Source organism: Scyliorhinus canicula, chromosome 22 (assembly GCF_902713615.1).
Source record: "Scyliorhinus canicula chromosome 22, sScyCan1.1, whole genome shotgun sequence".
In the NCBI taxonomy this organism is placed as follows: Eukaryota; Metazoa; Chordata; class Chondrichthyes; order Carcharhiniformes; family Scyliorhinidae; genus Scyliorhinus; species Scyliorhinus canicula.
In genome coordinates, this window is record NC_052167.1 from 22875635 (window position 1) to 22901430 (window position 25796).

General features: G+C 50.8%; 1 protein-coding gene across 4 annotated transcripts; it reads left to right on the top strand.

The window, feature by feature from the left end:
• The first annotated feature begins 3305 nt into the window (after positions 1–3305).
• Positions 3306–25501, top strand: tmem254 (transmembrane protein 254). 4 transcript variants are annotated; one of them, XM_038782689.1, is made up of 4 exons: positions 3306–3469; positions 6322–6425; positions 7727–7786; positions 25062–25501. In XM_038782689.1, the coding sequence occupies exons 1-4, from the start codon at positions 3383–3385 to the stop codon at positions 25177–25179; spliced, it is 369 nt and encodes a 122-aa protein (XP_038638617.1). In that variant the 5' UTR covers positions 3306–3382; the 3' UTR covers positions 25180–25501. The 4 variants fall into 4 exon arrangements, with proteins under 4 accessions (XP_038638617.1, XP_038638618.1, XP_038638620.1 ...); XM_038782691.1 differs by having other exon boundaries at positions 3313–3459; positions 25062–25124; XM_038782690.1 differs by lacking the exon at positions 7727–7786.
• Positions 25502–25796: the final 295 nt, after the last annotated feature.

A 25796-nucleotide genomic window follows, 5' to 3' on the forward strand; every position in this document is an offset into this window, starting at 1 on the left:
TGTTCTATGTTCTATGTTCTATGCTCAGTAGGTTCTGAATCGCTTTGCGATCAAAGAGACCCAGGCTCAGGGAGCCTTCACATACCAGGAAGCATTGGTGGTGGCAGGCGGACCATCTCGGGACCTGCCAAGGAGGGAATAAATTGAGACCCAGGGCTGAAGTAAAGCGACATGAGGAAAACATTTTCGCGTGGTGAATGGCACTTCCTGAGAGCGTGATGGAGGCGGGTTCGATCACGGTGTTCGAAAGGGAATTAGACTGTTACCTAAAATGGAAGAATTGCAGGGTTACGGGGAGAAAGCAAGCGAGAGGCATTGGGTGGATTGTTCATTAAAGAGAGCTAGCACAGACAAGATGGGCAGAACGGCCTCCTCCAGTGCTATCACCATTCTATTTCTGTGGGATGTCCTGAGATTATAAAAAGTGTCCACTTGGGTAATCAGAAATACCAGTGTCGTGGAATTTTAAGTCTTTGGAGAGTGGGAAATGCGAAGTTTTAGATATCTCCCACTCAAAAGCTTTGCGTTCATGGGTTCAGGCATTTTGCTTTCCACAGAAATAATACTGAATGGTATTTCTTAATTCTTCTTTGTTACATTGGCAGCTAAAGTATGTCCCCTGGTGCAAAGACTGAAGGTGTAGCTGTTCAGAAAGGATGTCAGTGGGTTGTTGCTCGCTCAGTCACCAGAGGGCACTAAAATTATTCTATTTTTCAATGAAGCGATTCAGGATGAATAAAAGGGTTACTCAGTAGCTTGAAAGCTGGACTTTACATTTTGGACCATTTAAGGATTGGGAGTTATTAGTGTCCATTGACAGCTGCGCAGAATTGGACATGGGGATTCACAGCATTCCCGATTTTCAAGCCAACAAAATTGATCAATTGAAAATCCGGAGCACTGGGAATTTGGCGAACTGATCTCCTGACACGATTCTCCAACGTGCACTCCCGTCGAGTGAGGCTCTCAGCTGGCCGTTGTCCAAGACACGGAGATTTCCTTTATTCAGGGAGTTTATTGACTTTTTCAGTCTCACAGCTCAGCTCCCACTCAACCCAGTGTCCCAAATGTCCCCGAGAAAATGCTGGAAAATCTCAGCAGGTCTGGCAGCATCTGTAAGGAGAGAAAAGAGCTAACGTTTCAAGTGCAGATGACCCTTTGTCAAAGCGGGTGCGTTTGTCCCCTATTTCTCACGCTGCGTACTCCAGATCCTAACCACTTGCCGAGTAAGATTTTTTTCTCATGTTGCTTCTTTTGCCAGTCAACTATTGGTGTCCTCTGGCTCTTCATCATTCCAAATTGGGAATAGTTTCTCTACATCGCTTCTGTCCAGACCCCTCATAATTTTGAATACCTTCAGCAAACCTTCTCTCCACCTACTCTTCACAAAGGAGAAAAAAAACACAGATTCTCCAACTATCCAAGTAACAGTTCCCTCATCCCTGGATCCATTCTTATAAATATTTTCAGACTTTGGTCCATTTAATCAGATAGAGGTCTGTCACTCTGCACTCACTGCTTGATAAGACTATATCCCTTTAGTCCCTTATCAATAACATATTTTCCATAATGTGTAAGTGATGAATGTGAGAAAGTGTTATATTTTATATTTGTTGCAGTAATGCTATTAAATATGTGCACATCCACTATGTCTGCTAAAGCTGTGCTTATGGGGTTATAAAAGTGAGGTAATCCTTGATTTTTCAGAATGTTCTGCTGATAGATTTGAGAAACATTTACTTGCTTACAGATTTGGTGGCTAATGGAATATTGTTTTGGTTTGGAGGTCCCTGGGTGCAGATAATTTATGAGAGATATTGTATTTTGTCTTGAGTAACCAGGTGTGGGATATGTTGTGGGAGGAGGCAGAAGAAAGCCTTATGCTTTTGGTGTAGATTGTGTAATTAAGGGGAGGAGCCAAGTCTGTATGTAGTTTCTTTGCAATAGGATTTTAGTTTGCCAAGAAATGTTTTTCAGTTTGTCCCTGAAAGGTTCTCTTCCAATGGCTCTGCACAGAGAAAAGCAAATGAAGCTGATTGTTAACTTTATTTATAAGTGGCATTTGAACTATATCGGCTTGCTTAATTGGAATATATAGTGGTAGATGTAGGGAGTAAGTTAAAGATTTTCTTTTTACTTAAGAGCTGTTGTAACTGTTATTCTTGTAACTGTTGTAAAGTTGATTCTTTGTTGCTAACATGGTTAATTCTGTGTTTAAATTAAAGTTTTTTTAACATACCTATCGGTCAGTATTATCACTGCTGTGGTACAGTAACATTTCCCCACAGTTTTACAAAGTAAAAATAGTTAGGTTCTCATCCAGTATCCTACAGTAGCATCTATTGGCTAGGGAGGGGACTGTACCTCTCCATTCACTGACCAATGACACATTCCTTGTTATCCAGCCCCAATTCCGATACAGGCCTATCTTCCTCCATCACTCATCAAATATGCCATAGGTAATAACCAAAGTCACTTCTGCCCAATTTTTCAATAACTTGCCTAGTCTAATGACATACCCTACAGATAAGCAGGGAATCTGGGTTCCTATTCTAATCTATGGAAGTTAAATATTTTATAATTATAAGTTTATAAATTATTACATATTTATATAATATATTGTCTAATAGGGTGGCACAGTGGTCAGCACTGTTGCCTCACGGCACCGAGGACCCACTGTCCGTGTGGACAGTTTTTGCGTGGGTCTCACCCCCACAACCTAAAGATGTGCATAGTGGGTGGATTGGACACGTTAAATTGGGGGGGGGGGGGGTGGAATTGGGTACTCTAAATTTAAAATATATTGTCGAATAACGTCAATTCTTTCTTCTATATAAATAACCTTGATGGTACAATTTTAGAAATAATTTCATTGCAGTATTAATGTAAGCCTACTTGTGACACTACAGTAGATTATTATTCTAAAATGTCTAAATCTATGTATTGCCCATTTATAGCAAGAAAATTGGAATGGGACCCAACAAATTGACATGAGTGAGTGAGCAAGACCGTATATATAAAATAGCCTGTAAACTAAATGTGGGCAATGCCACAGTCAATACAGAACCCTCACCCAGGTACCAGTCCCACCCTTGCTCCCCGCAGATCCCATGTCTTCCCTATCCGATCAGGGATTTGGGGGAGAGTTGGCCACTCTGCAAAATGAGGCCAAATTCAAAAGATTTGGCTCAGCTGTATTGAAAAACTTTATTACGACATGCAAGCTAACGTCCCCTTCCACCAGAGCCATTTTAGTCTATAGATCTTATATGTTCCGTGGAATAGTCTGCCTTTAAGAAGCCAAACAGGAAGTGCAATTGAACAAGTGATACATTCAGTGGTTGTTCGGAAGGGGAGCAGCTGGTGAGAGCTCTGCGGAAAGATGCCAGATACAGGCTCCAGTACTTACTTTCGGAGGACCAGCCTCTTCTGGATGGCTGTCATCACCGGATCCTTTGGGTACTTCACTGTACGTCTGTTTGGAAATGCTGATGCCCTGCTTCCCAGCATTTCTCTCTTTGATGGGGACAAATGCTGCGGTCTGTTAGAGTTGGGGTAAAAATGTGCATGCCGTTGCACGCATTGACCCCAACCCCGAATCAGGGGAGGGGGGGGGGGGGGGTCTTGCGGGCGGCAAGAAAATAAATTAATCCGCGATCGTCCCTTGCTCTGTTCAAACAAGTGGCAGGCCATACGGGCAACATTTTCCGAGTTAGGAGGGATTCCGATGACAGGGTCAGGCAACGTGAGGTGACCCAGATATGTATCTGGGGTTGGCAGAGCATGTAAGGGAGTGGGTGGCGGGTGGCAGACCATGCCCCCGCTCTCCTTGCCAATGAATGAGGGGAAGGGTTGTGCGGGGATGGGGTGCGAGGGTGGGGGGGGGGGGGGGGGTGCATAGCTCTGGCTATGATTCAATGTTCTTTCACTGTAGCCCCAACTCCCAGACCCATATTCTACTGTTGTTGCGAGGTTTAGTTCTACTGCTGGTTCCACTATTTTCGCTCCTCGCTCAAATGGTGATTCATCCGCCACAACAACTGAAATTATTTTAATGCCATGAGGTACTTCATGAGGAAGCCTTGTATAGCAAAATACAATCCTTAAGTCATAAACAGTGACTTCAATAAAAATTCGATAAGAATTCAATAAAAATCTGGAATTAAAAGTCTAGTGATGATCGTGAAACCATTGTCGACTGTCGTATAAACCCCGTCTGGTTCACTAATGTCCTTTAAGGAAGGAAATCTGCCGTCCTGACCGGGTCTGGCCGATATGTGACTCCAGACCCACAGCAATGTGGTTGACTCTTAACTGCCCCTCAAGGACCATTAGGGATGGGCAATAAATGCTGGCACAGCCTGCGATGGCCACGTCCCATGAACAAATTTTTTTTTAAAATTAGAGGGCAGCACGGTGGCGCAATGGTCCCAGGTCCCAGGTTCGATCCCGGCTCTGGGTCACTGTCCATGTGGAGTTTGCACATTCTCCCCATGTTTGCGTAGGTTTCGCCCCCACAACCCAAAGATGTGCAGAGTAAGTAGATTGGCCACGCTAAATTGCCCCTTAATTGGAAGAAATTAATTGGGTACTCTAAATTTATTTTAAAAATATTAGGGCTGATGACCCAAAGCTTAGTTGAAGACTAAGGACCATTTTAAGGAGTGTCTTGAATGACGAGGTAGGAAGGGAGGCGCAGGAAGGACATCCCCGAGCTTAGCGCCGAGATAGCTGAAGGCTCGGTCTCCAAAGGTGCAGCGATTTAAAATCAAAGATGCTCAGGAGGCCTGAAATAGAGGAATAGAAGTAGATGTCTCGGAGGGGGTTTCAGGGATAGGAAGAGGTGAGGCCATGGAAGGATTGAAGTCGAGGGTGAGAATTTTAAAATCGGGGCATTGCTTGACCAGGAGCCCGTGTAGGTCAGCGAGCGCAGGGATGATGGGTGAACGGGACTTTGTGGGAGCAGGGACAAGGGACTGCAGAATTTGGGTCGACCTCGGATTAAGACAGAGTCGATTGTGAGAGGCAAGTCAGAAGAGTGTCGGAATGGTCAAGTCTGGAGTTAAGAGGCATCAATGAAGGTTTCATTTTGTTCCTGTGCTGCATTGTTCTTTCGGGTTTTGGCCACGGGTGGTATCATGACCGGTATAGGCTTGGAGGACCGAAGGGCCTGTTCCTGTGCTGTATCGTTCTTTGTTCATCACCAGATAAGATCAGGCAAGGATGAAGTCAGTCAGTGTGGTGAAGGCGGAAGGAGGCAGTTTAAGTCGGGGCACAGATATGCAGTTCGAAGCTCATTTCGAGGTCAAACATGACACCGAGGTTTCCAACAATCTTGGGCGGTTGCCAGGGAGCGGCATGAGTCGGGAGCCAGAGAATGGAGTTTGGAGTGCGGATGGAAGACAACGCCTTCAGTCTTCCCAATCTTTGATTGGAGGAAATTTCTGCTCATTCAGTAAGATGAGATGAGGGTGCGGGAGAAGGGGTTTAAGAAGAGTGCTGGCAGTTCTAAAAGAAGCCAGGGACTATGTTTGCAATCTGGAATGATCCTGGAATGTAAGCAGTTTGAACAGACGGGTGAAGGGCCTGAAGTTATGCTATGATTTCCAGCCAGATCTGGTGTTCGATGGCTAACCAGTCGTCTGCCACGCCCTTTCGAGCCCAGGAATTTGAAGTCAAGTTTCAGAGGAGATCGAGGTCTAGATTTCGTCCAGGTATTTTCCACAGCTGTCAGAGTAAGAAAAAGTCGGAAGCTGATCCTTATGACGTATTCCAAACCAGCACAGAAAAGTGGCCTTGATACACAGAGAACTCCAAAAATGTGAAGCCGGATTTGAGAGAAAATCTACATCCAGGTCTTTCCCAGAGCTCAAAAGGTAAGGTCAGGGAATGGGGTTCAATCTAACAGACAGGGGCTGTGTAAACTAATCATTAATTTTAAGTTTGGCCTAAAATGTTTCCACTGTTAGAACGTAGAGGAATTAGAGAGATAGCAGCTCAAGGCCCTGAATAGACATGCACAATGAGGCCTTTTCTTAGATGTTGCCCCCACAATTGCTGTTTGTATTTGTGAAACATCGCAAATAATCACGGACACCGGCCATTCAGCTCAACTGGTCCATGCAAGTGTTGCACATGACCCTCCTCTGACACTTATTATTCTGTCTCCATCTTCTCCAAGTACTTGACTAGCTCCACCTTAAATGCATCTTTGCCCTTTGCCTCAACTCTTCCTTGTGGAAACGCGTTTGATCTTCTTAGCACTGGCTGGATAAAGGCATTCTTCTGGAATTCCTCATGAGATTTTGTTTTTCTTCGCAGTTGCTGGTGTTTTGGCCGCAGAGTGTACCATACAAGAGTCTGGGTCCCTGGGGCAGCTTCTCCAAGTACCTGGTGGACCACTATCACCCCCACTTGTACATTGGGTAGGTCCTCGATGTATACTGTGCCCTCTGCCTCCCCACAACCCTCCCCACCACCCCCTCCCTCTCCTCCCCCAACAACCCTGAACCTCTGACAGTCTGGCTTTTGAAGACTGGATCCTTCTTGGTTCCCTTTGTGTTCATGTCTTGTACCTCGCTCTCTGTGCTAAGTGCATCTTGTGGAATTAGGGGTTGGGCAAGGGGCTGCTCTTGGAGCTGTTGCATTGTTGGTGGATAAATTCCTGAATCAGATGGAATCGGGATCAACAACCTGAATTAAATGGGAATTAACAGGAGCAAGGATTGTAATTTCAGTTTTGCCCCAGTTGCCCGTGGGCCTGTACGGCACACACAACCCAAAAGGTGACTCCAGGTGCTTTTTTCCCCCCCTTATTTCCGGAATCCTCCACACATGTGGACACATGCCAGGAACTTTCCTGGCTCTGTAGACAAAGAGACTTCCATGGAATGATGTGCCATTAAAAAGGTTTGAAGCGAGTAACATTGCCTGGCAACATGGTCATGCGACCTCCCTGGGAGGATATGGAGGTGACCAGTCTGCGTGGTAAGGGTACATCCACAGTGCTGTTAGGTGGTGTTGGTCCCATGCGCCTGCTGCCCATGGTTCTTCTAGGCCATGGAGATTGGGAGTTGCTGTTGATGAAGCCTTGGTGAATCGGTGTAATGCATCCAATACACACGCTGTAGCCAGGGTGCATCAGGTGGCAGAGGGAGTGGGTGTTGAAACGAAAGGGAAAATGCTGGAAAATCTCAGCAAGTCTGGCAGCATCTGTAGGGAGAAAAAAGAGATAACGTTTTGAGTCCGATGACTCTTTGTCAAAGCTAACAGACAGAGAAAGTGGGAAATATTTATACTGTGGAGTGAGAATGAAAGATGAGTCAGCCACAGAAACCCAGGGAAACTAGGGGCTAATGGCCACAGATACTAAGTGGAAAGAGTGCTAATGGCAGTCCCCAGAGAGAACAAAAGATGTGAAACGTCAAACAGCAGGGAAACTAACATCAGAGGATGTGGGGGGAGGAGAAGGGGTGAGTGGGTGTTGAAGCCAATTCAGCATTTTCATCTTGAACTGAACAGCTAGTTGAAATGATGAAGAGAGTTGTACAGGTCCTCGCTGCCAGAAATGGGTCCGAGTCAGCCACACGAATGGGCTGACCTGTGCTGTTGGCTCATGATCTTCAGGAGGCAGGAGAGCGTGAATGGAAACACTGAACTAGTCTACTCTCATTATGTTTTCAGATAAAGTTAGTGGGTATGTGTGTTTATTTCCAATCTTTTACAGATACTGGATTGCATGGGCTATTCACCTTGCTGAAGCACTGTACAGCATCAAACTCTGCAGGTGAGGCTGCTTTGTAACTGTTCTATTCCAGAGAGTCAATTGGTGAAGGATTGAACAGGAGCCAATCTTTACACAAACCTTTATATACAGAGTTACACAATACAAGCATGCATCTCCAAACCCATCAATCACAGTTTGAGTTTGCATCTATTTATAGGGGTGCAAGTGAATCCTCACCACCTGCGTACAATTCAACACAAGTAATGTACAATTAACAATATCTCTTGATTAACCCAACTTTATCAATATGTATTTAAGCTGTAAATTTGGTACTTGTGGAGCTGAAGGAGAACCACTATAGACTGGGACGTTTCCCATTCTGGGGGCAAAATATCGATAGCCAGTAGCCGTAGGTAAATAAAAATATGCATGCACATTTGATTTAATCAAGCCCATTCTCAGCAGAGAGTTACTGCTCTATTAACTTTTCCATCTCTCACTCCTGTGGCTTTTCTAAGTGAGAATGCCAGTTTGTGCATCAGGGACAATTTTGCATTGTGACCGGCAAAAGTGTTTCACATGGGAATCTAATATCGAGGGGCTGGAGGAGACATGTTATCCTTAAACTGGGCTGTATATGGACCAAGATCCCAGAGGCCCTTTCCCTGGCCTCTTACTGCACACTGCCTCAGTGAACAGGGCAGACGGACATGTTGCTGATTAGTGGCGATACCCATTAAAGTATGATCACGAGAAAGCATGTACAGGCAACTCTGGACCTGTGTCCCCCATTGTCAGTTACCACATGTAAGATAAGATGTGCGTAGCCATGTCCCTTCGCTATGCAGTGAGCTCAGCTGTCCGAGGCACAGGATTTGAGCATTGACTATTGGAGGACTACTCCACCCCAGGCAACCTTCCGCCAAGCAAGTGAGTATCCATAATCAATGCTGCCCTGTAAGTTAAGGAAATCACAAATGGTGGTGATGTGCTGGAGGAGCTCAAGTTTAAAAGATAGGAAGTTAGAATTACTTCTAGAGAAAGCCATTGTTGGATAAATGGTGCATGTCTAGATTGGGGACCGTGGCAACAGGAGTAGGGCATTGGCATAACTGATGAAATAGGCCACACATCAGTTAGATCGATGCTGATCTGCATCTCAACTCCATTTATCCATCAAGGTGGAGATCCTTTCCTAACAAAAACCCAGGTCAAACATATTTTACAGCCTAAATAAATATTCTGTTACTAATGCAGGTTGAGATGGGGTACTATACCCACAACTATATGCTTCCTCTATTACAGCAGTGACAAGCCTCCCGTAACAGCCTCCCGAACAGGCGCCGGAATGTGGCGACTAGGGGCTTTTCACAGTAACTTCATTTGAAGCCTACTCGTGACAATAAGCAATTTTCATTTCAATACATAAAGAATACTTTATTGGCTGGAACATATTTGACAATATTTGACTTTGGGAATTTCTGAGGCTAGACAAATGCAAGTTCCTTATCTTCTCAAATTGCCGTGACAGAGATTTTGTTTCCCCACAAGAATGGAAAGGTGGTGTCACTTTGTAATGTGACCTGGAGGCATTAAATCAAAATAAGATCAGGAATGTTCCACCTCTCACTAACCTCATTGTCAACTCCAGCGAGACCGATGATTTGAAGCAGATGGATTCTCTCCTGGGATTCCTGCATGATTAACGTGGGACAGAATCGACAAAGACCAGAATTTCCCGAACCTTGCCTTTGTTAGGGATTTTTACCAGCGCTCCTCTAGATGATTTACAAATGAGATTTTAAAAGTCATTCATTAAATTTGATCTTACGCTGTGACAATTCACCAATGACCTTTTCCCGAGCTGGGCTGATTGATGGTGTCGGATTTTCTGAAGCTGACGATGGTATTCCAGGAGCGACTTGGAGGTTAGGAGTTCAAATCCTACCATTGGCTAATTTCCGCAGTTGAACTGAATAGATCTGGTATTTAGTGGCGTCAAAAAACTGATTGTGTAAAGCTGCCAGATGATCTTGTAAAGGTTCTGCTGTGGCCTAATCTGCCCCATGGGATGAATATAATGCTTGGATGAACTGCCAGATGGAATTCATTTCCAAGAAAGCTGTGCGTTGAACATTTTGGTTAAATTACTTTCCCAAACTGTCCTGTGCTGGTAATTTTCCCTGGGCTGCAATAGCTGTGCTACAGTGGGCCCAGCCGTTCCTCGGTTATAGGAGGGGAAATCAGCCTGGGTTCCTGCTCCTGTCGTCCAGCTGGAAGTGACTATGTCTGAACATGGCATTAGACTTGCTCTGTGACTCCTTTCAGGGTACTAAAGCCCCCTGAGCTAGTGGACGATAGGCCACACCCTTGGAACCATACCCCACAAAAGGAACACCAAGGGGGAGAAAAATGGCAGAATAAGACTCAAGTAGTGGAGATCAGTGCGACCCTAGAGTTTCAAATCGCCCCTGTGCTCACTAACCTATATTGGCTTCCGGCCAGGTAACGCCTCAATTTTAAAACTCTCACCCTTGTTTTCAACTCTGTCCATATCCATCTCACTTATTTCTTCCAGCCCCCACCACTGTCTGAGAGACCTGCATTCATTCATTAAATCCCGGCCTCTTGACCAGCCTCGGTTTCAGTCGTTGTACCATTGCAAACTGTGCCTTCAGCTGCCTGGGCCCTGCTCTGGGATCCTTCCAAACACCTCTCTCTCTCTCTCACTCTCTCTCTCTCTCTCTCTCGGTTTCATCCTTGAAAACCTTCTTCTTTGGCCAAGCCTTTCATTAATTGTCTGATCCAATATCTCCTCGTGTGTAAAATTGGTGGAAAACTTTGTTAACACTCTCGTGAAGCACTTTGGGACGTTTCAATATATCAAGTTGCAAATTGTTGTAACTACAACCCTGACTTAATTACTGCCGACACACAGGGTTAGTGTGTAACAAGTTTCGTTCCATACAGCAATATCCTTGTTCCCTCTTTCGTGTGAAGAATTCCAAAAGTGGAAAACACTCAGTCCACCTCCTCAATTCCTTCATGGAAATCTGTGGCTCTGCCCCCTGGAGGAGCAAGTGAGCGTGTTCCTGCTTGGCCCGCCTGGACTGGGTCCTGCTGCAAGGTGGAGAGTGCGATGTACGAACATAACAGAGCCACTGTATCGGCCACTGGAACAGGAAGTCGGTGTAAAGTCTTCCACTGAAGGGGGTTCACATAAGCTGAGGCTAGTGCTACGATAGCAATCCCTCCAAGAATAACATCTAGCCTGGAGGCAAGTGTAGGCTATGACCTAATCTCTCCCCATGGGATGAACGTAATGCATGGAAGAACTACCAGCCAGAAGTCCTTTCCAGAAAACTGTGCTGAATATTTGTCTCCCAAACAGCCTTAGTTCTGAAGCATCGGTCTGTGGAAAGCAAAATTAATCCTTGCTGGATTGTATTTCAGTGGCCCTGTTCCCAGTGTAAATTGTGCTCCAGTAAATATTTGAAGGCATTATTATTTTCTTTATCACGATCTCTGCTCTGGCTGTTTGCATTATCCTGCTAAATATTGCTGAACCTGAAACACACAGCCAGCAACCTGGCTCCCCGATAATGGGCTCACAATAGAGTTGGGCACAATGTGGTCAGTCGCGTTTCTGTTGTAATAATGGTCAGTGATATATACTGTAAGTTTCTCCTAACTCTCTGTCTGATGAAAGAGCTCGGACTCCATGGCAAGGCCCAAGGGCGGGCGGGTAATCCGTGCCCACTGTAAAATGGGAGACAGGTTGGGGGAGGGTTTAATTATTTAACTGTGGTACGTGGGCTCATCAAATTTATTTGTCTACATGCAATGGGTAAGTAGAACACTTTGCCTTGCAGACATCCGGTGGCGGCGATGAGCGAGTAAGTCGCGCATTCGGTGGGTCTCACTCCAGCAGGATTTGTGGACCCGGTTTCCCGTTTTTTCGGGACTGTTGAGCGCTGGGATAGACGGCCACGGAGGTGCTGGTTAACGGGCAGAGTTGCATGGAACCACAGGAGAGCAGGAAGCAGCGAAAACGGGAAAGAAAAGGACAACGGCAAAGTGCAGGGGAAGCTGACCCGGGGGCAAAGATGGCGGACTTACGGACCTCTGACCCGGCGATCCAGTTAGCACTGGAAATATGCTGCAGGTTGATTAAAAAGCAGTTTTGATGCGGGGCGTGGCTAGCAATGACGACCTTTCCCGCGCTGGAGCGGGGCCAGGGAGGAGTGGCAAGGGGGGGGGGGAGGCCCCCCCCCGAGCCGGGGGGAGTCGGAGTGGGGCAGGAGCAGCCGGGTCAGCGTGAACCAGCTGACTTACGGGAGTACGATGGAGGGTACATCGCGGCTAGGAGGGGTCCTAGCCTGGGGGGGGGGGGGAGGGGGGTTAGGGAGGGACACCGGGTTGCTGCTGAAAAGACCAGAAACGGGAAGTGGAGGACTGGAGAGGTGGGGGGAGGGGGACATCGCCATGGGGAGCGGGTCAGAAGGGGAGGGTCGACCCGGGGCGAGCAGGGAACAGGACATGGCTAATCGGCAGGGGAAGGGGGCGGTCGTCCCGCGACCCGGCTGATCACTTGGACGTGAGGGGTTGAATGGGCCGGTCAAGAGATCAAGGGTATTCTCACACCTGAAGGGACTGAAGGCTGATGTAGCAATGTTACAGGAGACCCATTTGAAGGTAGTGGACCAGGTTCGCCTGAGAAGGGGGTGGGTGGGACAGGTGTTCCACTCTGGATTGGACGCAAAGAACCGGGGGGTGGCGATTCTGGTGGGAAAGAGGGTGTCGTTCGTGGCGGAGGAGGTGGTGGCAGATAAGGAGGGTAGGTATGTGATGGTGAAGGGTAAGCTGCAGGGGGAGAAAGTGGTGATGGTCACGTATATGCCCCGAACTGGATGACGCGGGTTTTATGAGGCGCCTATTGGGCCTCATTCCGGGACTGGAGGCGGGGGGCTTGATCATGGGGGGGGACTTTAACACAGTGCTGGACCCCGGGCTAGACAGATCGAGCGCAAGGACCAATAGGAGGCCGGCAGCGGCAGAAGTGCTGAGGGGGTACATGGAGCAGATGGGAGGAGTAGACCCATGGAGGTTGGTAGGCCGAGGGCGAGGGAGTATTCCTTTTTCTCCACGTCCATAGAGTGTACTCCAGAATCGATTTCTTCGTGTTGAGCAGGGGGCTGATCCCGAGGGTACGGGAAGCTGAGTACTCGGCCATTGCGATCTCTGATCATGCACCGCATTGGGTGGATGTGGAAATGGGGGAGGCGCGGGACCAGCGCCCGCTGTGGCGGCTGGATGTGGGGCTGTTAGCGGACGACGAGGTGTGTAAAAGGGTCCGGAAGAGCATTGAGAGCTATCTGGACTTGAATGACACGGGTGAGGTGCAGGTGGGGATGGTCTGGGAGGCCCTGAAGGCAGTGATCAGGGGAGAGCTGATCTCCATAAGGGCGCATAGAGAAAGAAAGGAGAGGCAGGAGAGGGAGAGGCTGGTGGGGGAGCTATTGGAAGTGGATAGGAGATATGCGGAGGCACCAGAGGAGGGGCTGCTGGAAGAACGGCGCAGCCTGCAGGTCAAGTTCGACCTGCTGACCACCAGGAAGGCAGAGACGCAGTGGAGAAGGGCACAGGGCGCGGTCTATGAGTATGGGGAAAAGGCGAGCAGGATGCTGGCACACCAGCTTCGCAAACGAGATGCGGCTAGGGAGATTGGGGGAGTGAAGGAGAGGGGCGGGAAGGTAGTGCAGAAGGGGCAAGAAGTGAACGGGGTCTTCAGGGATTTTTACAAGGAGTTGTATCGGTCTGAGCCGCCGACAAGGAGAGGGGGAATGGAGGACTTCCTAAACAAATTGAGGTTCCCAAGGGTCCAGGAGGGGCTGGTAGAAGGGCTGGGGGCGCCAATAGGGCTAGAGGAGCTAGTCAAGGGAATAGGTCAGATGCAAGCGGGAAGGCGCCGGGGCCAGATGGTTCCCGGTGGAATTCTATAAGAAAAATGTGGACTTGGTGGGACCGGTACTGGTACGAGCCTTAATGAGGCGCGAGAGGGGGGGGGTTCTGCCCCCGACAATGTCGCAGGCTCTGATCTCCCTGATATTGAAGCGGGATAAAGACCCCGTGCAGTGCGGGTCCTACAGGCCTATCTCGCTTCTGAACGTGGATGCCAAGTTGCTGGCAAAGATCCTGGCAGCTAGAATAGAGGATTGTGTGCCAGGGGTAATCCATGAGGACCAGACGGGGTTCGTGAAGGGGCGGCAGCTCACACGAACGTGCGGAGATTGCTGAATGTAATTATGATGCCGGCAGTGGAGGGGGAGGCTGAGATAGTGGTAGCGCTGGACCGCGGAGAAGGCATTCGATAGGGTGTGAGTGGGAGTACCTGTGGGAGACGTTGAAACGGTTTGGGTTTGGGGAAGGGTTTATTAAGTGGGTGAAGTTGCTCTACTCGGCCCCGACGGCGAGTGTAGTGACAAACGGGAGGAGGTCGGAGTATTTCGGGCTCCACCGAGGGACCAGCAGGGATGTCCCCTATCCCCCCTACTTTTCCGCACTGGCGATTGAACCGTTGGCGATGGCACTGAGGGGTTCAGGGGGGTGGAGAGGACTGACTAGGGGAGGGGAGGAACATCGAGTATCGCTGTATGCGGATGATCTACTGCTGTACGTGGCAGACCCAGAAGGGGGAATGCCGGAGATAATGGAACTATTAGCAGAGTTTGGGGACTTTTCGGGGTACAAATTAAATTTGGGCAAAAGCGAGGTTTTTGTGATACACCCGGGGGACCAGGGAGAGGGTATTGGGAGACTCCCCTTCAAGCGAGCAGGAAAGAGCTTTAGGTACTTAGGGGTGCAGGTGGCAAGGAACTGGGGGACCCTCCACAAGTTGAACTTTTCCAGGCTGGTGGAACAGATGGAGGAGGAGTTTAAGAGGTGGGACATGGTACCGTTGTCGCTGGCGGGGAGGGTGCAGTCAATCAAAATGACGGTCCTCCCAAGGTTCTTGTTTTTATTTCAGTGCTTGCCCATCTTCCTCCCTAGGGCCTTCTTCAAAAGGTGACGAGTAGCATCATGAGCTACGTGTGGGCGCATGGCACCCCAAGGGTGAGGAGGGTCTTTTTGGAGCGGAGTAGGGACAGTGGAGGGCTGGCACTACCCAATCTTTCGGGGTACTACTGGGCGGCAAATGTGTCAATGGTGCGCAAGTGGATGATGGAAGGGGAGGGGGCAGCTTGGAAACGAATGGAGAGGGCGTCCTGTGGCAACACAAGCCTGGGGGCCCTAGTAACGGCACCATGGCCGCTCCCCCCCACGAGGTACACCACGAGCCCGGTGGTGGCGGCCACCCTCAAGATATGGGGGCAGTGGAGGCGACATAGGGGGGAAATGGGAGGTCTGTTGGCGGCGCCAATAAGAGGGAACCATAGATTCATCCCGGGGAACATCGACGGGGGATTTCAGAGCTGGTACAGGGTGGGCATACGGCAGCTGAAGGACCTGTTTATAGAGGGGAGGTTTGCGAGCCTGGGAGGGCTGGAGGAGAAGTTTGAGCTCCCCCCGGGAAACATGTTCAGATATCTACAAGTGAAGGCATTTGCTAGGCGGCAGGTGGAGGGGTTTCCCCTGCTCCCAGTAAGGGGGCGAGTGATAGGGTGCTCTCGGGGGTCTGGGTCGGAGGGGGGAAGATATCAGACATCTACAAGATAATGCAGGAGGCGGAAGAAGCATCAGGGGAGGAGCTGAAAGCCAGTGGGAAGGGGAGCTGGGAGAGCAGATAGAAGACGGGACTTGGCGGATGCACTGGAGAAGGTCAATTCTTCCTCCTCGTGTGCGAGGCTTAGCCTCATTCAATTTAAGGTGCTGCATAGAGCTCACATGACGGGGACAAGGATGAGCCGGTTCTTTGGGGTGAGGACAGGTGTGTCAGAGGTCTGGGGAAGCCCAGCGAACCATGTGCATATGTTCTGGGCATGTCCGGTGCTGGAAGGGTTCTGGAAGGGGGTGGCAGGACGGTGTCGAAGGTGGTGGGGTCCAGGGTCAAACCAGGATGGGGGCTTGCGATCTTTGGGGTCGGGTAGAACCGGGGGTACAGGAGGCTAGGGAGGCCGGAATACTGGCCTTTGCGTCCCTAGTGGCTCGACGAAGGATATTAATTCAATGAAGGACGTGAGGCCTCCAAGCGTTGAAACTTGGATTAATGATATGGCTAGCTATATTCAGCTAGAAAGGATCAAATTTGCCCTGAGAGGGTCGGTACAGGGATTCGCCAGGCGGTGCAACCGTTCCTTGACTTTTTAGATCCAGAGATAGACGTTCGGGGTCGTGGCAGCAGCAACCCGGGGGGGGGGGGGGGGGGGGGGGGGGGGGGGGGGGGGGGGGGGGGGAGGGGGGGGGGAGGGGAGGGTGAGGGAGGGGGAGGGGGGGGGGGGGGGGGGAGGGGGAGGGGGGAGGGGGGGGGCAGCAAGGGTCGGTGGGGGGACACGCACGACTGTAACGCGGGCAAGCCTGCTCGCTTCTCATGTCTGAAACTGTAGGCTGCCTTGGTTGTTAAGTTGCCGGGGGGGGGGGGGGGGGGGGGGGGAGGACTGGTGGGCGCGCGAGAGGGCGGGCGAGGGAGGACATTTGCCTAGAGGGATTGTGTTGTAAATAATTTAAAAATTAGTAGGGGTAAATGTCTGTATGGAAAAACTCTTTCAATAAAATTATTTAAAAAAAAAAAAAAAAAAAAAAAAAAAAAAAAAAAAAGCAGTTTTGAAGCGGGATAACTTGGAGCCACTTCAGAAGGCAGTGGCTCAATTGAATCAGAGATTGGATGCCCAGGACAAAAATGTTAAGGAGCTGGGGGAAGCGGTGGAGGAGCAGGCGGACACGCAGACGATTGCTGCGCTAGAAGTCAATGGGTTGAAGGAGAGACAGAGGCGACGGCTGGACAGAGTAGAGGAGCTGGAAAATAGAGCCCGCAGACAAAATCTGAGGATCATTGGCCTCCATGAGGGGGCTGAGGGAGCTGATGCCGCAGCTTTTGTGGCTGACCTGTTGCTGCAGCTGATGGGGGCTGACGCCTTTCTGCGACCGCCGGAGCTGGAGGAGGCACATAGAGTAGGTTCCACAGGTTCACGGATAAGGAGCGGGTGCTGCAGTGGGCAAAGAGCGCTAAGAGCAGCACGTGGAATAACAGTGTTCTTCGCATTTATCAGGACCTAAGCCAGGAGGTGGCCAGGCGTCGAGCAGCCTTTAAACAAATTAAGGAGGTTTTATTTAAAAAGCACGTGAAGTCTGGTCTTCTCTTCCCGGCTCGTCTTTGGGTCACGCATCAGGGCCAACATCACTACTTCTCCGATCCCGAAGAAGCAATGGACTTCGCGAGGGATCAGGGGCTGGTCCCGCAAAAAGGACCCCCGGTCTCAAGCTAGAGTCCAAGAGTTATTGTCTGGGGGGTGCCTACTGTGCCTGGACTAACGGTCGACTGCTTACTGCTTTAAAGGTGCTTTGTGTTGTATTTTTGGCAGCTTTTGCCTACAGGGTGTGCGGGGGGGGGGGGGATGTGATCCCCCCCCCCCCTCGCTTTCTTTTACCTTTTGTCGTGCTCTTTGTGTTTGTTGGAGCCTTCACTGTAACATAAAGGTGGCCGGTAAGCAATGGGGATTAAAGTTTTTGGTTGTGGGTTTTTATGTTTGTTTTGAGTTGTGGGTGTTATACAGGTACTGTGTTACTGCGTTGTTACTTTATTAATGCTCAGAAAGGGACGTGTGTTAACACTTATCTGTTTACACAGCTGGAACTGTATTACACCTGGAGCAGCCTCACTTTGCTGTTTGGTGTCCCCCATCTCGTTTGACCTTTCCCATTATAGTGAGACTGTTCCAGTAGGTCAGATCGGGGGATGGTGTATTGATGAGTGGGGAGATGAGGTTGGGGAAACAATGGGAGCGAGGCAACGTGGGCGGCGGAGGGATGAGTCATCGGGCTAGCAGGTTGGCTAGTCAAAGGAGTCAGATGGGGGGTTGGGGGGGGGGGGGGGGGGGGGGGGGTTCCTCAACCAGGCTGAACACCCTGGAATATCAGAGGACTAAACGAGCCAGCCAAAAGGGCACGTGTGTTCGCGTACTTGCGGGCTCTAAGGGCAGACGTAATTATGCTGCAGGAGACACATTTGAAAGTGTCTGACCAGACTAGGCTAAGGAAGGGCTGGATTAGCCAGGTCTTCCACTCGGCCTTGGATTCTAAGTCCAGGGGGGTAGCAATTATGATCAATAAGCGGGTTCAATTTGAGGCGGAGGGCATAATCGCAGACGGCGGGGGCAGATGCCTTCTGGTAAGGGGCAAGCTGGAGGGGAGGAGAGTGGTGCTGGTCAATATGTATGCTCCGAATTGGGAGGACGCTGACTTTATTAAAAGAGTGCTGGGGAAAATCCCAGAGTTTATCACGTAAGTTGATAATGGGGAGAGGGAGCCAGACAGCCGACAGGAAGGGGATATTCGTTTTACTCACATGTTCCTTAAACGTAACCCAGAGCTTTGCAGGATACAGCATTCCAAACCTTTTTGTAGAGGGCTGCCTTTACCTTGATGAATCCTGCACGCCTCTTGGCCAGCTCCGTTCCCAAGTCCTGGTAAATGCGCACCTCGCAGTTCTCCCATCTGCTGCTCCTCTCCGCCTTGGCCCATCGCAGCACATGTCCCTGTCAGCAAGCCGGTTGAAAGCGGACCACCAAGGCCCTCGATCGGTCGCCCGTCCTGGGTTTCCTTGCGGGGGCTCTATGTGCCCCCATCCAACTCCAGGGTTGAGGGAAGGCCTCCGGTCCCATCAGCATACCCGTCACGTATGCGCCCACATCCGACCCCTCGCAGCCCTCGGGTGAGGCCAATGATCCTTAAATTCTGCCTCCTGGCTCTGTTCCCCAGCTCTTCAAGCTGCTCCTGCATCCTCCTCTGACGGGCGTTCAGCTCCTCCACCTCGTGCTCCAGCTCCGTTACCGTGCCCCGCCTAGCTGGAGAGCTTTGCCTCGACCTCCCTGAGCGCCTTCCCTTGGACTGTCTGTGTCTCGAACATTCGGTCCATCACCTCTCTCATCGGGTCCAGCATGTCCCTCCTCAGCTCGGCGAAGCAGTTCTTGAAGAACTCCATCTGCTCCTCCCTTGGCCAGTGAGGCCTCCGCTCCTCGCGTCCCCGCCATCCGCCATGCTTGGTCGACCCAGCCTGGGGTCCCCGCTGCTCACGATTCGACCTCCTTGCCGCTTCCACTCGACCCACTTTCTAGCTACAGCTGCCCCTACCCCGGAAAGGAAGCCTCTTCCCTAATCAGTTCTCTCGCTGACTATTAAAGCGGAGCAAGGACCCGGAAGGCCTGCTGTTCATTACAGGCCAATCTCGCTGATTTATGTGGACGCCAAGGCTCCTCCTGGCCAAGGTGCCTGGCAATTAGAATTGAGGACTGTGTAACCAGAGGTGACTTGGGGATGACCAAACAGGGTTTGTTTTTTTTTAAATACTTTTTATTGAAGAAATTTTTCAGGAGTAGCAAAACATTTTTAACCCCCCTACATGTTGATATATCAAGAACACAAGTTCAGAAACCCCCCTATCTTAACAAGAATCCCCCCCCACCCCCTTCACCCTCTGCGCGCCCCCCCATCCCCGCCCTACCCGCAAGGCGCGCCCCCCCCCCCCGCCTCTCCCCCCCCCCCCCCCCCCCCCCCCCCCCCCACCCCCCCACCCCCCCCCCCCCCCCCCCCCCCCCCCACCCCTCCCGCCGACGAACCGGCCGCCAGACCATCTTGTCGTTTCTGGCAGTGTCCTCGGGCAGGCCTTGCCCGTGACACCACCGATACCGTGTTTCCTTCGTTGTTATCCCCCCCCCCCCCCCCCCCCCCCCCCCCCTCCCTCCCGCCCTCCCCTCCCCTCCCGGGTTGCTGCTGTCACGACCCCAGTTTCTATCTCTGATCTAAGAGGTCCAGGAAGGGTTGCCATCGCCTGAAAAACCCCTGCACCGACCCTCTCAGGGCGAATTTGATTCTTTCCAATTGGATGAAGTTTGCCATGTCGTTTAACCAGGTGTTAACACTTGGAGGCCTTGCGTCCCTCCACTGAATCAAGATCCTCCTCCGAGCCACCAAGGACGCAAAGGCTAATATTCCAGCCTCCCTCGCCTCCTGTACCCCCGGCTCCGCCCCAACCCCCAAGATCGCAAGTCCCCATCCTGGCTTGACCCTGGACCCCACCACTCTCGACACTGTCCCTGCCACCCCCTTCCAGAACTCCTCCAGTGCCGGACATGCCCAAAACATGTGTGCATGATTCGCAGGGCTTCCCGAACATCTGACACACCTGTCTTCACCCCCGAAAAACCGACTCATCCTTGTCCCCGTCATGTGGGCTCTATGCAGTACCTTAAATTGAATAAGACTCAGTCTCGCACATGACGACGACGAGTTGACCCTCTCTAGGGCGTCTGCCCATGTCCCATCCTCTATCTGTTCCCCCAGCTCTACCTCCCACTTGTCTTTCAACTCCACTACTGGTACCTCCTCCACCTCCTGCATAATCTTATAAATGTCCGAGATCTTCCCCTCCCCGACCCAGACCCCTGATAGCACCCTATCACTCGCCCCCCTGTCGGGAAGCACGGGAAACCCCTCTACCTGTCGTCTGGCAAATGCCTTCACTTGGAGGTACCTGAACGTGTTCCCCGGGGGGAGCCCGAATTTCTCCTCCAGCTCTCCCAAGCTCGCAAACCTCCCCTCTATAAACAAGTCCTTCAGTTGCCTAATGCCCACCCTCTGCCAGCTCAGAAATCCCCCTCCTGTATTTCCCGGTGCAAATCTGTGGTTCCCTCTTAGTGGTGCCCTTATCAAACCCCCCACTTCCCCCCTGTGTCGCCTCCACTGCCCCCAGATCTTGAGGGTGGCCGCCACCACCGGGCTCGTGGTATACCTCGCGGGAGGGAGCGGCCATGGTGCCGTTACCAGTGCCCCTAAGCTTATGTTGCCACAGGACGCCCTCTCCATACGCTTCCAAGCTGCCCCCTCCCCTTCCATCATCCACTTTCGTACCGTCGATGCATTTGCCGCCCAGTAATATCCTGAAAGATTGGGTAACGCCAGCCCTCCACTATCCCTACTCCGCTCCAAAAAGACCCTTCTAACTCTAGGGGTGCCATGTGCCCACACGTACCCCATGATACTACTCGTTACCTTCTTGAAAAAGGCCCTAGGGAGGAAGATGGGCAGACACTGGAACAAAAACAAGAACCTCGGGAGGACCGTCATTTTAACTGACTGCACCCTCCCTGCCAGCGACAGCGGCACCATGTCCAACCTCTTAAACTCCTCCTCCATCTGTTCCCACCAGCCTAGAAAAGTTCAGCTTGTGGAGGGTCCCCCAGTTCTTTGCCACCTGCACCCCCAAGTACCTGAAACTTTTTACTGCTCTTTTGAAGGGGAGCCTCCCATTCCCTCCCCCTGGTCTCCCGAGTGTATTACAAAGACCTCACTTTTCCCCAGATTTAATTTTATATCCCGAAAAGTCCCCGAACTCGCTAGTATTTCCATAACCTCCAGCATTCCCCCCCTCCGGGTCTGCCACATACAGCAACAGGTCATCCGCATTAGAGCGGAGACCCGATGCTTCCTCCCCTCCCCTCGTCCGTCCCCTCCACCCCCCCTGAACCCCTCAGTGCCATTGCTAACGGTTCAATCGCTAATGCAAAGAGTAAGGGGGATAGGGGACATCCCCTGCCTAGTACCTCGATGGAGCCCAAAATATTCTGACCTCCTCCGTTGTTACCACACTCGCCATCGGGGCCGAATAGAGCAGCCTTTACCCACTTGATAAATCCCTCCCCAAACCCAAACCTTTCCAACGTCTCCCACAAGTATTCCCACTCCACCCTATCGAATGCCTTCTCCGCGTCTAGCGCTACCACTATCTCCGCCTCCCCCCTCCACTGCCGGCCATCATGATCACGTTTTAACAATCTCCGGCCATTTGTGTTAAGTTGGCGTCCCTTCACGAACCCCGTCTGGTCTTCATGGATTACCCCTGGCACACAATCCTCTATCCTGGTTGCCAGGACCTTTGCTAACAGCTTGGCATCTACATTTAAGAGGGAGATAGGCCTGTAGGACCCGCACTGGACCGGGTCCTTGTCCCGCTTCAAAATCAAGGAGATCAGGGCATGCGACATTGTTGGGGCAAACCCCCCCCTCGCGCGCCTCATTAAAGGCTCTCACCAGCACTGGACCCACCAAGTCCACAAATTTCCTGTAAAACTCCACCGGGAACCCATCCGGCCCCGGCGCCTTCCCCGCCTGCATCTGGCCTATCCCTTTTAATTAGCTCCTGCAGCTCTATCGGCGCCCCCAACCCTTCTACCAGCTCCTCCTGTACCTTTGGGAACCTCAATTTGTCGAGAAGTTCTCCATTCCCCCTCTCCTCTTCGGCGGTTTCGACCTATACAATTCCCTGTAGAAGTCCCTGAAGACCCTATTCACCCTCTTGCCCCTTCTGCACTACGTCCCCACCCCTCTCTCTCACTCCCCCAATCTCTCTGGCTGCATCTCGCTTACGAAGCTGGTGTGCCAGCATCCTGCTCGCCTTTTCCCCGTACTCATACGCCGCACCCTGCGCCCTTCTCCACTGCGTCTCCGCCTTCCTAGTGGTCAGTAGGTCGAACCTGGCCTGTAAACTGCGCCGCTCCCTCAATAGCCCCTCCTCTCGTGCCGCCGCATATTTCCTATCTACTTCTAGGAGCTCCCCCACAGCCTCTCCCTTTCCTGCCTCTCCTTCCAAACAGGGTTTGTTAAAGGCAGACAGCTGACAGCCAACTTGAGAAGATTGCTTAATGTGATTATGATGCCACCGACGGGCAAGGAGGTAGAGGTAATGGTGGCAATGGACGCTGAGAAGGCCTTTGACCAGGTGGAGTGGGACTCTTTGTGGGAGGTACTCGGACGGTTCGGGTTTGGGGAGGGACTGGTTAATTGGGTCAGACTACTGTACCAGGCCCCAAAAGCTAGTGTAAGGGCGAACAGGACAATGTCAGACTATTTCAAACTACATGTAGTCTATTTCAGACTACATCACAGGACCAGACTGGGATGCCCGCTCTCCCCGTTGCTGTTTGCGCTGGCCATAGAGCTGTTGGCGATTGCCCTGAGAGCCGCTAAGGGGTGGAAGGGAATGACTGTGGTGGGGGGGGGGGGTGGCACAAGGTATCTCTCTCTATGCGGACGACCTGCTCCCGTACGTGTCGGACCCACTGGCGGGATGGACAATATACTGGAAACATTGAGAAAGTTTGGCCGGTTCTCGGAGTACAAATTAAATATGACCAAGAGTGAGATGTTTGTAGTGCAGGCCAAGGGGCCAGGAGAATAGGCTGAAGGAGCTGCATTTAGGCTGGTTGGGGAAAGTTTCCGATTACTTGGGGATACAGGTGGCACGAGACTGGGCAGGTTACATAAGTTAAATTTGACTAGAGTGGTGGAACAAATTAAGAGGGGGTTTCGGAGATGGGATGCACTCCCGCTATCACTTGCGGGGAGGGTGCAGACGGTAAAGATGACAATCCTCTCAAGATTCCTGTTTATTTTTCAGTGCCTCCCGATCTTTATCCCGCGGTCCTTCTTCAAAAGGACCAGCAAAATTATTATGAGCTTTGTCTGGGCGGGAAAATCCCCACGGGTGAAGAAGGCGACGCTTGAGAGGAGCCACAGTGAGGGGGGACTGGCGTTGCCGAATTTGATCAACTATTACTGGGCGGCTAACATAGCCATGGCAACGAAATGGATGATGGGTATGGGGTCTATTTGGAGCGGGTGGAGGCGGGCTTCGTGAAGGGGCACCAGCCTGGCAGCTCTGGTCATGGCTCCCCTACTGCTTTTCGCCGGCCAGGTACTCCACCATCCCGGTTAGTGGGGGTGGCCTGCGGATATGGGGCCAGTGGAGGAAACATATGGGGGAAGTGGGTGCGTCGGTCTGGGCTCCAATATGTGATAACCATCGATTCTCCCCCGGGAACATGGATAGTGGGTTTCGAACATGGCGGCGGGCGGGGGTGAGGAGGGTGGGCCATATTGTTCCTCGAGGGGGAGCTTTGCGAGCATGAGATCTTTGGAGGAGAAATTTGGACTGGTATGGGGAAATGACTTCAAGTACTTACAAGTGCGGGGACTTTTATACGCAGACAGGTCCCATCCTTCCCACGCCTCCTGCCAATAGGGATCCAGGACAGAATAGGTTCTAGAGGAGAAGGAGGAGAGGGTAGAGTCTCGGATATTTACAAGGTGCTCATGAAGGGGGAAGAGTCCCAGATGGAGGAACTGAAACTCAAATGGGAGGAGGAACTCAGCGGGGAGATGGAGGATGGGGTATGGGCGGAAGCCCTGAGTAGGGTAAACTCAACCGCAACATGTGCCAGGCTCAGCCTGATTCAGTTTAAGGTCGTTCACCGGGCCCACATGACGGTGGCTCAGATGAGCAAATTCTTTGGGTAGAGGATAAATGCGCTAGATGCGCGGGAGGACCAGCGAACCATGTTCACATGTTTTGGCCATGCCCTAAGCTTAGTGGGTACTGGGAGGGATTTGCAGGTGTCATGTCCCAGGTACTGAAAACAAGGGTGGTGATGAGTCCAGAGGTGGAAGATCTGGGAGTCTAGGAGGAGAAAGAGGCCGACGTTCTGGTCTTTGCTTCCCTGATAGCCCGGCGATGAATACTGCTGGCATGGGGGGACTCAAAACCCCCGAAGACCGAACTATCGCTTTCGGACATGTCGAGTTTTCTGGGTCTGGAAAAAATCAAGTTCGCCTTGAGGGGATCTGTACTGGGGTTCGCCCGAAGGTGGCAACCATCGTCGACTTCTTCGCGGGAGATTGAACGTCAGCGGAGGGGGGGGGATTAGAGTAGAATAGGAGGGATAAATATGCGGGTAGCGTTTATGGGAGAGGACCGGTTATGTGCACTATGGTTTGGTTGAAGTGTCGCTTTTCCGTTGATATTTGCACATTTCTGTAACCTGTAACTGTTTACAATGCCAAAAAACACCTCAATAAAATTGTTTGTTTAAAAAAAACACTTTGCCTTGCATCAACATAGATAGTTTATTGTCTCCGTCCCCGGATATCTGTTACAAACTTCTTTCCGATTCCCTTCTAGTCAAGATATCTCAGCAACCCTATTATAACCACGTAACCAGGGCCTCTCTGGGAGCAATTCCAACAGAGATCTTCTAGGATGTCAGAAGTAGTAACGCTGAGACTCATTTAGTGGGGGTTGCTGCTCTGACGGACACTAACTTTGCCTTTTCTGTCTCTACCCACACAGTGACAAAGGCATCACAAACGTAGGCGTCCAATCCAAGTGGGCGTTTCAGACATTTTTGTTTGGCATCACCTCCCTCTGGCATCTGTTGTCCTACGAACCAGGGCGGAAGAAAAAGTGAATAAACAACAAAGGCACCTTCCTCATCCTAAAACGATGGCACCATTCAGCACCATGGGCATCGTGGGTCCTCCTATCAAGGGATTGCTGCAACATCATGAAAAATGTGGTTTTCTTAGTGATATCTCAGGCGACGATGTCAAAAGCAGGATTACACATACAAACAGTTCATCATCGTTTTTCCCACGATACAAGACTAACAATCTCGTTGATCTTTTAGAAAGAAGTGATTGCAAAATTATTACTTTCCTTTAACCTTATCATTGTATTTAAGAAACCACAAAATCTTTCTTCTACTATGATCTCCTTCTGTTCAAAAAAAATGTATCAGTTTCGGACACAGTTTAATCACAGTGATTTTTGATGGGGACACGGTGCTGTACTTGGTTGGACCACAGACCTGAGTTCAAATCTCAGCGCTGACGTGAAAGTTTCCTTTGTTGTTCATGTGTTTTGACTCGCTTCCCACTAAATGCACCAATATTAATCACCTCAACTGCTCCCATGTGGCAGCAAATTCCACATCCTCCCCACTCTCTGGGTAGACACGTTTCTCCTGAATTCCCTATTGGATTTATTGGTGATTATTTTATATTAATGAGGGAGGTCTTGTGGCGC